This window comes from Oncorhynchus mykiss, chromosome 14 (genome assembly GCF_013265735.2).
Source record: "Oncorhynchus mykiss isolate Arlee chromosome 14, USDA_OmykA_1.1, whole genome shotgun sequence".
NCBI lineage: Eukaryota > Metazoa > Chordata > Actinopteri > Salmoniformes > Salmonidae > Oncorhynchus > Oncorhynchus mykiss.
Genome location: NC_048578.1, coordinates 21,370,371 through 21,387,004, shown reverse-complemented (window position 1 = coordinate 21,387,004; position 16,634 = coordinate 21,370,371). Strand labels below are relative to the sequence as shown.

Sequence of the window (16,634 nt, the reverse complement as noted above, 5' to 3'; positions counted from 1 at the left end):
TATTCCACCAATGACTTTGTAATTTCAATGACAGGTTTTGTATCAACATTTCAGGTTTTCATAATAAACAAATGTCATTACAGGATTGCATATTAGTTTCCATGGCACAAAATGTGCTTCAAAAGTAGCTAGAATTCATATAGGCCCAATATGGGCTGTATCTCAATCAATTTAGATTTTGTTGTGCTCCTATCTTTAAGTTGGGAGCACCAGTGTTACCAATGATTATGTGATGCTGAGGTACGTTAGTGCCCATTGACTACTGTACTTCAACTCAACATTGACTTCAGTAAGACATAGTTCTATTGTACTTCAACTCAACATTGACTTCAGTAAGATGTAGTTCTACTGTACTTCAACTCAAGGACAATACTCATGAGGTAACAACAGCATCAAGTCTATTCCTTGAGAGAGAGCACAGAAAGCACATGTCAAGTCTCTCTGTTCCTTGAGAGAGAGCGCAGAAAGCACATGTCAAGTCTCTCTGTTCCTTGAGAGAGAGCGCAGAAAGCACATGTCAAGTCTCTCTGTTCCTTGAGAGAGCACACATGAAGCACATGTCTAGTCTCTCTATTCCTTGAGAGAGAGCACATGAAGCTCATGTCAAGTCTCTCTGTTCCTTGAAAGAGAGCACAGAAAGCATGTCAAGTCTCTCTATTCCTTGAGAGAGAGCACATGAAGCACATGTCTAGTCTCTCTATTCCTTGAGAGAGCACACATGTCTAGTCTCTCTATTCCTTGAGAGAGAGCACATGAAGCTCATGTCAAGTCTCTCTGTTCCTTGAAAGAGAGCACAGAAAGCACATGTCAAGTCTCTCTATTCCTTGAGAGAGAGCACATGAAGCACATGTCAAGTCTCTCTATTCCTTGAGAGAGAGCACATGAAGCACATGTCAAGTCTCTATTCATTGAGAGAGAGCACATGAAGCACATGTCTAGTCTCTCTATTCCTTGAGAGAGAGCACATGAAGCACTTGTCTAGTCTCTCTATTCCTTGAGAGAGAGCACATGAAGCACATGTCAAGTCTCTCTATTCCTTGAGAGAGAGCACATGAAGCACATGTCAAGTCTCTCTATTCCTTGAGAGAGAGCACATGAAGCACATGTCAAGTCTCTCTATTCCTTGAGAGAGAGCACATGAAGCATATGTCAAGTCTCTCTATTCCTTGAGAGCACATGAAGCACATGTCAAGTCTCTATTCCTTGAGAGAGAGCACATGAAGCACATGTCTAGTCTCTCTATTCCTTGAGAGAGAGCACATGAAGCTCATGTCAAGTCTCTCTGTTCCTTGAAAGAGAGCACAGAAAGCACATGTCAAGTCTCTCTATTCCTTGAGAGAGAGCACATGAAGCACATGTCAAGTCTCTCTATTCCTTGAGAGAGAGCACATGAAGCACATGTCAAGTCTCTATTCCTTGAGAGAGAGCACATGAAGCACATGTCTAGTCTCTCTATTTCTTGAGAGAGAGCACATGTCTAGTCTCTCTATTCCTTGAGAGAGAGCACATGAAGCACATGTCAAGTCTCTCTATTCCTTGAGAGAGAGCACATGAAGCACATGTCAAGTCTCTATTCCTTGAGAGAGAGCACATGAAGCACATGTCTAGTCTCTCTATTCCTTGAGAGAGAGCACATGAAGCACTTGTCTAGTCTCTCTATTCCTTGAGAGAGAGCACATGAAGCACATGTCAAGTCTCTCTATTCCTTGAGAGAGAGCACATGAAGCACATGTCAAGTCTCTCTATTCCTTGAGAGAGAGCACATGAAGCACATGTCAAGTCTCTCTATTCCTTGAGAGAGAGCACATGAAGCACATGTCAAGTCTCTCTATTCCTTGAGAGAGAGCACATGAAGCACATGTCAAGTCTCTATTCCTTGAGAGAGAGCACATGAAGCACATGTCTAGTCTCTCTATTCCTTGAGAGAGCACACATGTCTAGTCTCTCTATTCCTTGAGAGAGAGCACATGAAGCTCATGTCAAGTCTCTCTGTTCCTTGAAAGAGAGCACAGAAAGCACATGTCAAGTCTCTCTATTCCTTGAGAGAGAGCACATGAAGCACATGTCAAGTCTCTCTATTCCTTGAGAGAGAGCACATGAAGCACATGTCAAGTCTCTATTCCTTGAGAGAGAGCACATGAAGCACATGTCTAGTCTCTCTATTCCTTGAGAGAGAGCACATGTCTAGTCTCTCTATTCCTTGAGAGAGAGCACATGAAGCACATGTCTAGTCTCTCTATTCCTTGAGAGAGAGCACATGAAGCACATGTCAAGTCTCTCTATTCCTTGAGAGAGAGCACATGAAGCACATGTCAAGTCTCTCTATTCCTTGAGAGAGAGCACATGAAGCACATGTCAAGTCTCTCTATTCCTTGAGAGAGAGCACATGAAGCACATGTCTAGTCTCTCTATTCCTTGAGAGAGAGCACATGAAGCACATGTCTAGTCTCTCTATTCCTTGAGAGAAAGCACATGAAGCACTTGTCTAGTCTCTCTATTCCTTGAGAGAGAGCACATGAAGCACATGTCAAGTCTCTCTATTCCTTGAGAGAGAGCACATGAAGCACATGTCAAGTCTCTATTCCTTGAGAGAGAGCACATGAAGCACATGTCTAGTCTCTCTATTCCTTGAGAGAGAGCACATGTCTAGTCTCTCTATTCCTTGAGAGAGAGCACATGAAGCACATGTCTAGTCTCTCTATTCCTTGAGAGAGAGCACATGAAGCACATGTCACATATTTGCCTGACAGACCTGGGAGCCTGATGACATAGGGGCGGGCTTATAGGACAGATTAAAGCATACATAAACTGTAGGCGCTTCCCAAATTAAACCCTATGCCTTTCATAGTGCACTATTTGTTTTACAAGGGCACCATTTGGTACACAACCTGCGCCTGGAATGTATAATGTATCATGGAAGCGTGTAAGTTCCACACTGATAAAAAAGACTTTGGAAGCTTCTTATCCCCTTTAAATGGACACGGAAAGAAAAGACAGTTCCTCCGCCTTCGGTGCTTCAAATAGTCATGCAGGTCTTAAGCAGGTAGAGGGGTGGGGTAAGTCTGTTGAGGTCTGGGCTTATTGAAACTCTGAAGAGCTTGGAACCGTGGAGGCTGGCTCTTCCTATTCTAAACATTATTTCTGCATAAGTGTAATAGATGTATTACCGCCCACTGTTTTCAAGGTGCTAGTTAGTACTATCCGGGTTTCTCTGAATACAATGACTAAGAATTATATCGTGGCAGTAGGGTTTTACCACCTTGATAATATAAATACACTATATATACAAAAATATGGGGACACCCCTTCAAATGAATAGATTTGGCTATTTCAGCCACATCCGTTACTGACAGGTGCATAACATCGAGCACACAGCCATGCAATCTCCATAGTCAAACATTGGTAGTAGAATGGCCTTACTGAAAAGCTCAGTGACTTTCAACGTGGCACCGTCATAGGATGCAACTTTTCCAACAAGTCAGTTTGTCAAATGTCTGCCCTGCTAGAGTTTATCTGATCAACTGTATGTGCTGTTATTGTGAAGTGGAAACGTATAGGTGCAACAACGGCTCAGCCGGTCATAGAATGGGACCGCCGAGTGCTGAAGCGTATAGAGCGTAAAATATTGTCTGTCCTCAGATTGCAACACTGCCGAGTTCCAAACTGCCTCTGGAAGCAACGTCAGCACAAAAATTGTTAATCGGGAGTTTTATGAAATGGGTTTCCATGGCCGAGAAGTCGCACACTAGCCTCAGATCACCATGCACAATGCCAAGCATTGGCTGAAGTGGTGTAAAGCTTGCCGCCATTGGACTCTGGAGCAGTGGAAACTGGAGTGATGAACCACGCCTTACCATCTGGCAGTCTGACAGACAAATCTGGGTTTGGAGGATACCAGGTGAAGGCTATCTGCCCGAATGCATAGTGCCAGGAGGAGGAATAATGGCCTGGGGCTGTTTTTCATGGTTTGGGCTAGGCCCCTTAGTTACAGTTTGAAGCCCCTTTCCTGTTTCAATATGACAATGCCCCTGTGCACATAGCCAGGTCCGTACAGAAAATGGTTTGTCGAGATTGGTGAGGAAGAACTTGACTGGCCTGCACAGAGCCCTGACCTCAACCCCATCCAAAAACTTTTAGATGAATTGGAACTCTGACTGCGAGCCAGTCTTAATCGCCCAACATCAGTGCCCGACCTCACTAATGCTCTTGTGGATGAATGGAAGCAAGTCCCCTCAGCAATGTTCCAATGTCTAATGGAAAGACTTCCCAGAAGAGTGGAGGCTGTTATAGCAGCAGACGAGGGACCAACTCCATATTAATGCCCATGATTTTGGATTGAGATGTTCGAAGAGCATGTGTCCACGTGCTTTTGGCCATGTAGTGTATATATGTTTTCTTCGGAAATGAACAATACTTTAATTTTGTGTTCTCAGAAATGGTTGTTCCAGGAAAGTATTTCAACGTCATGTACAGTAGGACCAAATTGAGACAAATTACTGAAATGACCCAATTATAAACTACTCATGTGCAGTATCGCTACATTTCCTGGAACAATCTTTTTTTGAGAACACTCAAAAATCATGTATTGTTCATTTCCGAAGAACACAGAAACTGCTTCCTTTGGATATATTTAGATGATCAAGGGAGTAAAACTAAACCATGATCAGTTGACACCAGTATATAAACACAAAACCTCAAGGAAAATATCCAGGAAAGTAGTACAGAGTAAATGATACAACAGTAACACCTTTCCAGTTTATTCAAAAACACAGATATGACTTTTATTGGAATGAATGTGAGGTGAGTCTAAAATAAAATGTCTGAAAACACATTCATCATAAAAATTCAAATCCCAGAATGCTCAAGAGGGATATTTGTAGACCAAGACAAACTCAAACGGTGAAGAACAAAGCAGAGACACTACCTCCCGGGAAGAAGTCTCTTAAACATGTATTTAACTATTTTCTCCCTCCATCTCTCCCTCTCCTCCCGGTGCCCCCAAAAATGTAATGTGTCAGGATGATGACACGATGTCCAGAAGATACGCTCAAAGTCTTCCAAACCTATTAGTGTGAATGGCAAGGTCTTCTTGTCTGAGTTTCTTCTCTCTCTGTTCTCTCTTCTCTCTCTCTCCCCACCCCTCCCTCCCTCCTTCCCATATGTATAACTAACTTTCATTCTCGTGATCAAAGAGTACCAGCGTTCGACACGGCGCTCCCCCAAGGATTTGCTGTTGCGCAGCCTCTAAAAGGAGACGTCCGCTAATAAATTAATTATTCTCTCAAGCAAATAGCTCTTTATGAATAAGTTATTACTGATTTAGACTTCAATGCCAAGGAGTAGGAGAGGTCTGGGGAAGTGGGGGGTTGAGTTGAGAGTTTTGAGGGTGTTAGTGTATAAAATAAGCAATCCTTCGATGACCAGCGACTGCAATATTCCTGTTATTCCCTATGGTTTTCCTTTCTTGCCGGGAGACCCATTTAACAGATGCTTCAATGGTTCTAACTTTCAGGAATGTTTGGTGATCGATGCATTCATTCTGGTTGCTGTTGGTTTTTCTACCTGTAAAACTGAAAGAATGTAGACGTTTCCTCTGCAGCTATAGATGCTCGCTAACAGCCTTTCCCCTTTGCACCATGCTAAGCTTGGATAGCCAGTAGCAGCCTAGCGGGATTGTGAATCTGTCCTGAGGAGGGTATTTATCGTTTGGCTACGCTAACGGTACGTTCCTTGCATCACCCATCACTTACCTTACACACTGAGGGTATATATCATTCTGCATCAGCCATAGTGATACAGTAAATGGATATTGTGACTGGTCGGCAGTTGGGGTCATTAAGGAAATTCACATTCACAACAGATACCTCATTTAACTTTCCAATTGATTTTACGCTGACACCCATTCAACATGCAAATGTTCATGGTATGGGCTTCCGAGTCATTGAGGCTAAACATTCATTCGGCGGTATCACAGAGCGTTGTTTGGCCTTTGTAATACATTCATTACACACAGGGGCATCCCAGATAATGAAGACCTTGATTGGAATGCTACTTTCCTCTAAATTGCTTTGACTAAAAAGACTCTGCTTAATTCAACGCCGACCGACATGAGGCATTTGAGTTAACGCAATGACTGACAGCCCTCATAGAGCCAACTACAACAGATAAGAGAATTCATTAGCCACGTTTTTTTTCTACTCTTGACGAGGCCAATGAAAATCATTTTATTTGGGCGCAGGAAGTCCATATATGTGCAGCTGCCATATTTGGAGATGGGGTGAAATGCAGTCAACCAGCTCTGTGTGTGTAATCCTGACTCGGAGCAGAGAGGAGGATCTCTGTATTAACAAGTTAGCAAAGCCTGGGCAGGTGGATGTTGAGCTAACAGTCTTAGTCGTTAATTGACTGAATAAGACCAATAAAGCCAGACTAATGGGTGTGGGGTTACAAGAAGGAGCATCCTCACATAATCTTAGTGATCAAATTATGATGGCCAGAGTGTGTGTGTGCGTGTCGTTGTGTGTGTGTGTGCGTATGCATACAAGCATGTGTGTATGTTTCTGTGTGTGTGTTTCTGTGTGTGTCCGTCTTTTCAGGGCCATTGGCTCGATCTCAAAAGCATGCGAATGCCCTGACACTGACAGTATGAAGAGTCATTGTGATGATAATGGTACTGGTAATATGATGCCTCTCCTCCCACTACACTTTCCCTGTTACTGCTGCTTCCTCCTCGACAGCTGCTACAGTAATCCTCTAACACACACACACTTGGTTTATCCAATATATATTTGCATAGACACTGGCTCTCAGTGATCAAGTCACTGATATTCACACAGCAGGCATTATTCAACCTAAACTGGTCACAGGATTTCAATTTATTCAGGATAACCCTTCAATAAAGAAAACATATAGTATTGTGTCTTAAAGACTACCAAGTTAGTGTATTTGTACCTCATAAGTTCCTGACACAATTTCATTAGAAGCTGGCACGTACAGCAACAGATGGCTGATAAACACTTAGGCAGCCCAAGGTTCTGTTGTGCTACAGTGATCATGTTTGTCAAATCTACAACATCTATGTGTTAGTGTGTGTGTGTGTGTGTGTGTGTGTGTGTGTGTGTGAAATCAGTGGTGCAACAGAAATGGAGCAATTAAAACAGCTCTGTTCCAATATCCACACTAGCATATACCACTTGGTATGAAGCAATGTATTGGACATGCATTCTATTTACGGACAAGCAAACAGTCTCTGGACTGGGCAAACGCATGTATAGGAGCAGAAGCTGATAGGGGGGAGCAGTCAACAAGTCATGAATTATTGGATTGAATTGAAGAAGAACCTGAAAGGAAAATGTCTTCTGGCCCATGCTCAGTGCAGGGGATGTTCAGAAAATGGCTCTGAAATTCTCCAGCCAGGTGTGGAGGTCAGAGCGCTCGGAAGTCTACATCTCCACAACACAGGGCAGAGAACAGAGAGAAGGCCTCAGTATCACTGCAAAAAAATGTACACACACACACATGCAATCCCTCTTGTGCCGGTAGCAGCAGTGCCTATTACCATTTAGGACCATGGAGAGTGACAAAGTGTCGATGCACAAAGTCAGCCATTTTGGGGATGGATGAGACCATTCTGGTAACTACGGCTGTAGTAATACAGTAGTCACCCCCTAAAAAGGGACTTAGTGGCTATCTACATGAAGCAACTTCTTTATTTGCATTTTCTACAGCAAGATGATATCACTTAATGCTCATCATTATGAGCTAGCTTGCTAATTATCTTTTGGATAGTGAGAATTAAGAATACACAGCAGGTTTATGTGATAGACACTGTAGTTTTTAGTTTTACCCTCCCCACTCAGACCACTCCCAGGTAGTCCGAGCAAATTTTTTTGCTTAAGAAATTGCTCTCTATTAAGAAGCTTTTTTTGTTTCTTTTTGACCATTTTAATTGAAAACAATCACAGGTAGGTACTTAATTGATACCTAGAAATGATTTGATATGGAGATAAAAACGTCTGCGATGTTCCAATTAACACAGAGAGTTTTAAGTTAGGGTTTATTCCTCTCTAACTCTCTCTTTCATTTCACCCATTAGATATCGGGGTTTATCAAAATTGGGTTTGTTTTCTAATTCTTTGTGGGTCTGTGTAATCTGGGGGAAATATGTGTCTAATATGGTCATACATTGGGCAGGAGGTTAGGGAGTGCAGCTCAGTTTCCACCTCATTTGTGGGCAGTGTGCACATAGCCTGTCTTCTCTTGAGAGCCAGGTCTGACTTTCTTAATAGCAAGGCTATGCTCACTGAGTTTGTACATAGTCAAAGCTTTCCTTAAGGTTGGGTCAGTCACAGTGGTCAGGTATTCTGACACTATGTACTCTCTGTTTAGGGCCAAATAACATTCTAGTTTGCTCTGTTTTTTTTGTTGTTAATTCTTTCCAACATGTCAAGTAATTATCTTTTTGTTTTCTCATCATTTGGTTGGGTCTAATTGTGTTGTTGTCCTGGGGCTCTGTGGGGTGTGTTTGTGAACAGAGCCCCAGGACCAGTTGTACACAGGGGGTATTTTTGCAGAATCTTAATTTGGTGCTTGTCCCATTTTGTGAATTGTTGGTTGTTGAGCAGACCCACGACCTAACAACCATAAAGGGCAATGGGTTCTATAACTGATTCAAGTATTTTTAGCCATATCCTAATTGGTATGTCGAATTTTATGTTCCTTTTAATGGCATAGAATGCCCTTCTTGCCTTGTGTCTCAGATCGTTCACAGCTTTGTGGAAGTTACCTGTGGCGCTGATGTTTAGGCCAAGGTATGTGTAGTTTTTTGTGTGCTCTAGGGCAACGGTGTCTTTGTATTTGTGGTCCTGGCGACTGGACCTTTTTTGGAACACCATTATTTTGGTCTTACTGAGATGTACGGTCAGGGCCCAGGTCGTGCAGAAGATCTAGGTGCTGCTGTAGGCCCTCCTTGGTTGGTGACAGAAGCACCATATCATCAGCAAACAGACATTTGACTTCAGATTCTAGGAGGGTGAGTCCGGGTGCTGCAGACTTTTCTAGTGCCCTCCCCAATTCGTTGATATATAGGTTGAAGAGGGTGGTGCTTAAGCTGCATCTCTGTCTCACCCCACGGCCCTGTGGGAAGAAATGTGTGTTTTTTGCCAATTTTAACCGCGTACTTGTTGTTTGTGTACACGTGTACGTCGTATGTTTTTCCCCCAGCACCACTTTCCATCAATTTGTATAGCAGACCCTCATGCCAAATTGAGTCGAAGGCATTTTTGAAATCAACAAAGCATGAGAAGAATTTGCCTTTGTTTTGGTGTGTTTGTTTGTCAATTAGGGTGTGCAGGGTGAATACGTGGTCTGTCGTATGATAATTTGGTAAAAAGCCAATTTGACATTTTCTCTGTACATTGTTTTCACTGAGGGTCTGCTGTTAATGATAATGCAGAGGATTTTCCCAAGGTTGCTGTTGACGCCTAGCCCACGGTAGTTATTGGTGTCAAATTTGTCTCCACTTTTGTGGATTGGGATGATCAGTCCTTGGTTCAAATATTGGGGAAAATGTTAGAGTTTTAGTATAGCCAATTGGAATTTGTTGTCTGTATATTTGATAATTTCTTAGAGGATACCATTAACACCACATGCCTTGTTGTGTGGAGGGTTTTTATTTTGTCCTGTAGTTCATTCAAGGTGATTATAGAATCCAGTGTGTTCTGGTAGTCTTTAATAGTTTATTCTAAGATTTGTATTTGATTATGTATATGTTTTTGCTGTTTGTTCTTTGTTATAGAGTCAAACAGATTGGAGAAGTGGTTTACCCATACACCTCCATTTTGGATAGATAATTCTTTGTGTTGTTGTTTTAGTGTTTTCCAATTTTTCCATACGTGGTTAGCGTCCATGGATTCTTCAATTACACTGAGCTGATTTCTGACGCGCTGTTCCTTCTATTCCGTAGTGTATTTCTGTATTGTTTTAGTGATTCACCATAGTGAGGGCTTAGACTCAGGTTTTCTGTATTGTTTTAGTGATTCACCATAGTGAGGGCTTAGACTCAGGTTTTCTGTATTGTTTTAGTGATTCACCATAGTGAGGGCGTAGACTCAGGTTTTCTGTATTGTTTTAGTGATTCACCATAGTGAGGGCTTAGACTCAGGTTTTCTGTATTGTTTTAGTGATTCACCATAGTGAGGGCGTAGACTCAGGTTTTCTGTATTGTTTTAGTGATTCACCATAGTGAGGGCGTAGACTCAGGTTTTCCGGGTCTCTATGTTTTTATTTGGACAGGTTTCTCAATTTCTTTCTTAGATTTTTTCATTCTTCATCAAACCATTTGTCGTTGTTAATTTTCTTTGGTTTTCTATTTGAGATTATATTTTTCTATTTGATAGGGAAGCTGAGGGGTCAAATATACTGTTAAAATGTTCTACTGCCTTCACTATTACAGTGGAACGTTTTGTCCAGGAAGGTGTCTCTCTCTCTGTCACTCTCCCTCTCTTGTGAGTTTTTCTCCTCCTTCTCTTTCTCTACCCCCCCACCCGCTCTCTCTCTCTCTCTCTCACTTTCTCTCACTTTCTGTCTCTCTCTCTCACTTTCTATGTCTCTCTCTCTCCATTATTCCTTCTCTGTTTCTCTTTATCTTTGCCTTTGACTTTTTCTCCTCCTTCTCTTTCTCCACCCCCTGCTCCTCTCCCTCTCTCTCTCTCCCTCTCTCCCTCTCTCTCCCCGTCTCTCTCTTTGTCTCTCTCACGTTCTCTCTGTCTCTCTATCTCTGTCTCTCTCCCTCTCCATTATTCCTTCTCAATATGTCTCCCTTTATCTTTGCCTGTGTGACTTTTTCTCCTCGTTGTCTTTCTCCACCCCCCGCCCCCTCTCTCTCTCTCCGTCTCTCTCGCTCACTCTCTCCGTCTCTCTCTCTCTCTCTCCGTCTCTCTCGCTCACTCTCTCCGTCTCTCTATCTCTTTCTCACTCTTTCTCTTCCTCTCCATTATTCCTTCTCTATATGTCTCTCTTTATCTTTGCCTGTGTGTGACTTTTTCTCCACCCCCCGCGCCCTCACTCTCTGTCTCCACCCCCCGCCCCCTCATTCTCTGTCTCTTCATCATTGTCATCTCACAAGGAGACAGTAACAGTGGGGGCTCTTGTCCTTGGACTTGGAAGCCAAGGCCCCAGTTTTGACAGGCATGAATAGCTACTTGTTCCTTCCACACAATCCCCGTAATACCTGAGTCTTAGCCGGGGAGGGGATGTTTGTCTGTCAACGCTCATTATGTCAGACCACAGAGGAGGACAAGGGACACAAGAAGGCACTCACACACACTTGCAAGCAGACATGCACAAACACACACTTGCAAATCCACAAATGTCTGAACAGTCACATACATGCATGCACATTTACACATGCATCCAGTCACGCACACTCACACACATTCCAGGAAGAGGTATGTCATGCCTGCACCACATGCCTGGGGTGAGAGAACCTTTGTGGGCTCCAAAGCTTGTGTGGTAGTGTCTTCTTCCTCCCTTTCTCTCCCCTGGTGTCAGAACAGCCTTGTGCAACAGGAGATACCCCCCACTGTTTTCTGTTTCCTCCTCACTCTCCTTCAATTCCCTGACACCTTGGTAACATTTTCACCAGTGAAGAGGGCAGAGTGATATCTCTCTCCTTTCTCTTCTCTCTCTCTCTCCTGCATTGGGAGACTGGTTCACTGCAGTGCCACACACACCATCTTTGGTGGGGAACAGACTCACGATACACTCCACACTGTGTACATGCAATATGCACTCTTAGGTCATCGACATTAGTCAGGCATAAAAACAAGACAATGGAGAAGCAATAAGAGTCTCAAGACAAGACACAGTATGTAGTTACCTTCTATAGTAGAACATGTGTCCTCATGCCTGTGTGTCCCTCTACAGGAAGCAGTGAAGGACAACCACAAGAAGAGGGAGATGGAGGAGAAGATCAAGAGAGCCCGACTGGCCAAGGAGAAAGCGGAGCGCGAGAAGCAGGAGCGCCAGCAGAAGAAGAAGCAGCTGATTGACATGAACAAAGGTACGCCACTTCTTCTGTCACTTTTAGAGAGAGAGAGACGGAGAGAGATTGAGAGTGTGTTAGAGAGAGACTGTGTGGGGGGAGGGGGCTGTGTGTGTGTGTGTTTGCGCAAGTGTGTGTGTGTGTGTTGAGGGGTGTGGAGCGTGTGTGAGGGTTGAAGCACTGAACTGTACCTCACATTGAGTCTAACTGCAGGGGGTGGGAGATGCATCTTTATCACTGAGAAGAAATCACATGCTTCGCATGTGTTTTATCCTGTCTCTCTCCTGTCTCTAATAGCGAACAACAGTGTGGTATAGAATCCATATTCATATGTTTTGTTCAATATTCATATACAGTGCCTTGCGAAAGTATTCGGCCCCCTTGAACTTTGCGACCTTTTGCCACATTTCAGGCTTCAAACATAAAGATATAAAACTGTATTTTTTTGTGAAGAATCAACAACAAGTGGGACACAATCATGAAGTGGAACGACATTTATTGGATATTTCAAACTTTTTTAACAAATCAAAAACTGAAAAATTGAGCGTGCAAAATTAACCAGCAAACTTCCTGGTTTCGATTTGGACTTGGATTATTTTCTCTCTCCGACTCTGTCCCAGCCGGGTTGTTTATAGCTTATCGTTTTGACCGACTGCCTTTTTATCTTTCTCATAAACAGTGTAATGGTGGTGAAAACGCTATTGATTATTTCAGACGGCACAGTTATTCAGACATGGCAAATAGCAATAGAGATCTCTGTGCCCTATTACTGAAATGACATTGAGACAGGCAGAATGTTGTGCCTAGAGGCCTTGGGGGGCTGGGAACCAGTCAGCGTGGTCTTTTTTGTTATTTTCTGACAAACACACTGGGATTTTTTACAATCCACCAGCTTCAAATGTCACAGCTAGCCAAGGACCTTTCTGTAGCTCTGCTGTGTTCAGCAATGTGACAAGCCGCTCCAAGTCACTCTCCATCACACACTGCTGCTCTAACTCTCTGCCAGATAATTGATGCATGCAACTTTTTCAAGCAGAGAACTCTTTGAAAGCTTCATTTTTAATAATCCAGAATGGCTGTCTTCTGAAGATGCCTGGGAAGCCTATCCCTCTCTCTTTTCTCTCTCTCTCTCTCTCTACTGTCTCTCTCTCTCTCTCTCTCTTTTCTCTCTCTCTCTCTCTCTCTACTGTCTCTCTACTGTCTCTCTCTCTCTCTCTCTCTACTCTCTCTCTACTCTCTCTCTTCTCTCTCTCTCTCTCTGTCTCTCTACTCTCTCTCTTCTCTCTCTCTCTCTCTGTCTCTCTCTCTCTCTCTTTTCTCTCTCTCTCTCTACTGTCTCTCTACTGTCTCTCTCTCTCTCTCTCTCTCTCTCTCTCTCTCTCTCTCGCTCTCTACTGTCTCTCTACTCTCTCTCTACTCTCTATCTCACTCTCTCTCTGTCTCTCTACTCTCTCTCTCGCTCTCTTTCTCGCTCTCTACTGTCTCTCTACACTCTCTCTCTACTCTCTCTATCGCTCTCTACTGTCTCTCTACTCTCTCTCTACTCTCTCTCTACTCTCGCTCTCTCTCTCTACTCTCTCTCTCGCTCTCTCTCTCTACTCTCTCGCTCTCTCTCTCTACTCTCTCTCTACTCTCTCTCTCGCTCTACTGTCTCTCTACTCTCTCTCTACTCTCTCTCTCACTCTCTTTCTCGCTCTCTACTGTCTCTCTACTCTCTCTCTACTCTCTCTCTCACTCTCTACTGTCTCTCTACTCTCTCTCTCTACTCTCTCTCTCTACTCTCTCTCTCGCTCTCTACTGTCTCTCTACTCTCTCTCTACTCTCTCTCTCACTCTCTACTGTCTCTCTACTCTCTCTCTATTCTCTCTCTCTACTCTCTCTCTCGCTCTCTACTGTCTCTCTACTCTCTCTCTCACTGTCTACTGTCTCTCTACTCTCTCTCTCACTCTCTACTGTCTCTCTACTCTCTCTACTCTCTCTCTCTACTCTCTCAACTCTCTCTCTCGCTCTCTACTGTCTCTCTCGCTCTCTTTCTCGCTCTCTACTGTCTCTCTACTCTCTCTCTACTCTCTCTATCGCTCTCTACTGTCTCTCTACTCTCTCTCTACTCTCTCTACTCTCTCTCTCGCTCTCTACTGTCTCCTCTCTCTCTACTCTCTCTACTCTCTCTCTCTACTCTCTCTCTACTCTCTACTGTCTCTCTACTCTCTCTCTCTCTACTCTCTCTACTCTCTCTCTACTCTCTCTACTCTCTCTCTCTACTCACTCGCTACTCTCTACTGTCTCTCTACTCTCTCTCTACTCTCTCTCTACTCTCTCTCTCTCTCACTCTCTGTCTCTCTACTCTCTCTCTACTCTCTCTCTCACTCTCTACTGTCTCTCTACTCTCTCTACTCTCTCTCTCTACTCTCTCTACGCTCTCTCTCGCTCTCTACTGTCTCTCTACTCTCTCTCTCGCTCTCTCTCTCGCTCTCTCTCTCTACTCTCTCTCTTGCTCTCTCTCTCTACTCTCTCTATTGCTCTCTCTCTCATTCCCGTTCTCTCTGCCTCTGTCTGTTTCTCTCTTTCTCTCTTCCTCCCAGCTCTGTCCCTCCCCCTCTGCCTTACCCTCTCTTTATGTGTCTAAGCAGATGGAGGAAAGTAGGTGTGATATTAAATATTTCTGCCGGAGCAGATTTGGATCTCTGTTTCAGTCGGAAGACACCATAATATGTTGGGGGATGAATAAAACATGACAAGGACACGGACTGGTAGCCTGGAGCCTAAGAGATAGCATGGATACTCTGCCATCCCCGTCACCCGACTCCTGGTCTCTCCCGACTTTGTGTCTGATCATCCAGAAGTAGGAATTCTGAGCCTTTCAAGTTTCAAGGACGATGATACCTACAAGCTTTATATCATTGGCAGTTGGTGGTTCTGAAATCAATAAGCCAATACGATTTAATCAAAGTCGACTCGTCCCCCTTAGAAATGTTCTCTCGTCATATTTTGTACCCTGACTAGGTAATTTTTGAGAAAGTACAAGAAGGGGAATGACAGTTGGATGATTTTTTACCCTGTGTAAATGGGACTATGAACAGCAAACTCAGCTTGATGGGGGGTTAAAGGGCAGGGTTTCTCTGTCTTTTGACTCTTGTGAGTAGATTCTGCTTCGACTCAGTTTCTCTCTTTAGCTCTCTGTTCAGAACACAGATGTCAGTCTATCCAGTATTTTTCCATTGTATTCTTCAGAATTGTTTCTACCCTGCTGGCTAGTATCAGCCTTCCTCTCCTACAGATGACAGCCTTGGGTGTGAGAGGCTCCTCGGCTAGCCTTGCTATCCACACTCATCACCAGCAGGCCTCATTGACGGCACTGTTGAAAAATTCTATGTGTACTTCAACAGTTTGCTGGAGTTAGTGAGTTGGATGCCTTACATCCATATTTTATGGCCCAGCATCAAACATGTTTTAATAAAAAGTTGGGGAAGATAAGGCAGTGTATGGTTTCTGAGGCAGATAATATTTTATTCTTCAAAACCATTTACCAATCATATCCAACCATTTTCAGCATTAATGTGGGTGGGCCGGTTATAGAGCTAGAATAGATCTCTACTTTTGATATAACACATTTTCTTGGACATGTATTTAATTCCAAATAATACTTTGTGATAATACATTTACACTTTCAACACCTTTATTGCAGGCAAAAATCTTCTCACAGCCAGCTGGCACGAACATATGGCCATTATTTTCCTGGAATGACATACATGTAAATTAAGCTTTTCAATGTATATTTTCTATGGATTTATGCATTCATTCATTCTAAAATTTGATGGATCATACCATGGTGTTTAATGTAATTTCAAGGGGCTATTTTGGTAAAGAGATGGATTTAAGTCATTTTGCAAATTAAGAACTAATCCTCTTCACATGCAAATGATTAACAATGAAATGCATATTTAATGACAATTTAATAAATTTAGCTTTAAGAGTATGGTGGTGGTGGTAGAGTGGGGGGGGAGAGGCTGATTGACAAATGCTTTTAGGAAATGGCACACGAGTGAAACTTGAGAATATGCCCTTTTGTGAGTTCAGTGTACTTCCTGGAACGCCCGTGATTGATGCGCGAGACAAGAGTCAGGCTAAATCTGTTTTCGTTGTGAAGTATTAGAAATACTAATATGGGAAATTGCTTATGAAATCATTACGTGCTTCTCTCCATTTGTTTTAATTTGCCCTAAGTGGATTCCCATATTCTCTTGGACTAACCAGATGTTCACCATTCAACCCAAATTGCTTTACCCCGGCTGCAAGTGAACGGGTGAGCCATCGCTGCTGTAAAATAGAGCCTAGATCTGCCGTAATCCTTCTGTCTCTAATAGGAAAAGATGTTTCATCCCAGCAGGGTATTTATTAGGCCGGCAGATATGAAACAATGTCACAGAGAGTGTTCAGACACAGCCTGTAGAGCGAGAAGGAGGAGGAGGGAGAAAGAGAGAGAGGGGGGTAGGAAGAGAGAAGGGTGGAGGGAGAGAGGAAGGGAGGGAGGGAGAGGGAAGAGAGGGAGGAAAGTAGGGGGAGGGAGGGGGAGAAAGAAAGCGAGAGAGAG

General features: G+C 43.3%; 1 protein-coding gene across 7 annotated transcripts in view; it reads left to right on the top strand.

Moving 5' to 3' along the window:
• diaph2 (diaphanous-related formin 2) overlaps positions 1-16,634 on the top strand; it is a 693,877-nt gene that overhangs the window by 572,999 nt on the left and 104,244 nt on the right. For all 7 annotated transcript variants that reach the window (XM_036943140.1, XM_036943138.1, XM_036943139.1 and 4 more), the window contains one exon: positions 11,926-12,061. In XM_036943140.1, coding sequence (XP_036799035.1) covers positions 11,926-12,061 — 136 coding nt within the window. The remainder of the gene's footprint in view (positions 1-11,925; positions 12,062-16,634) is intronic.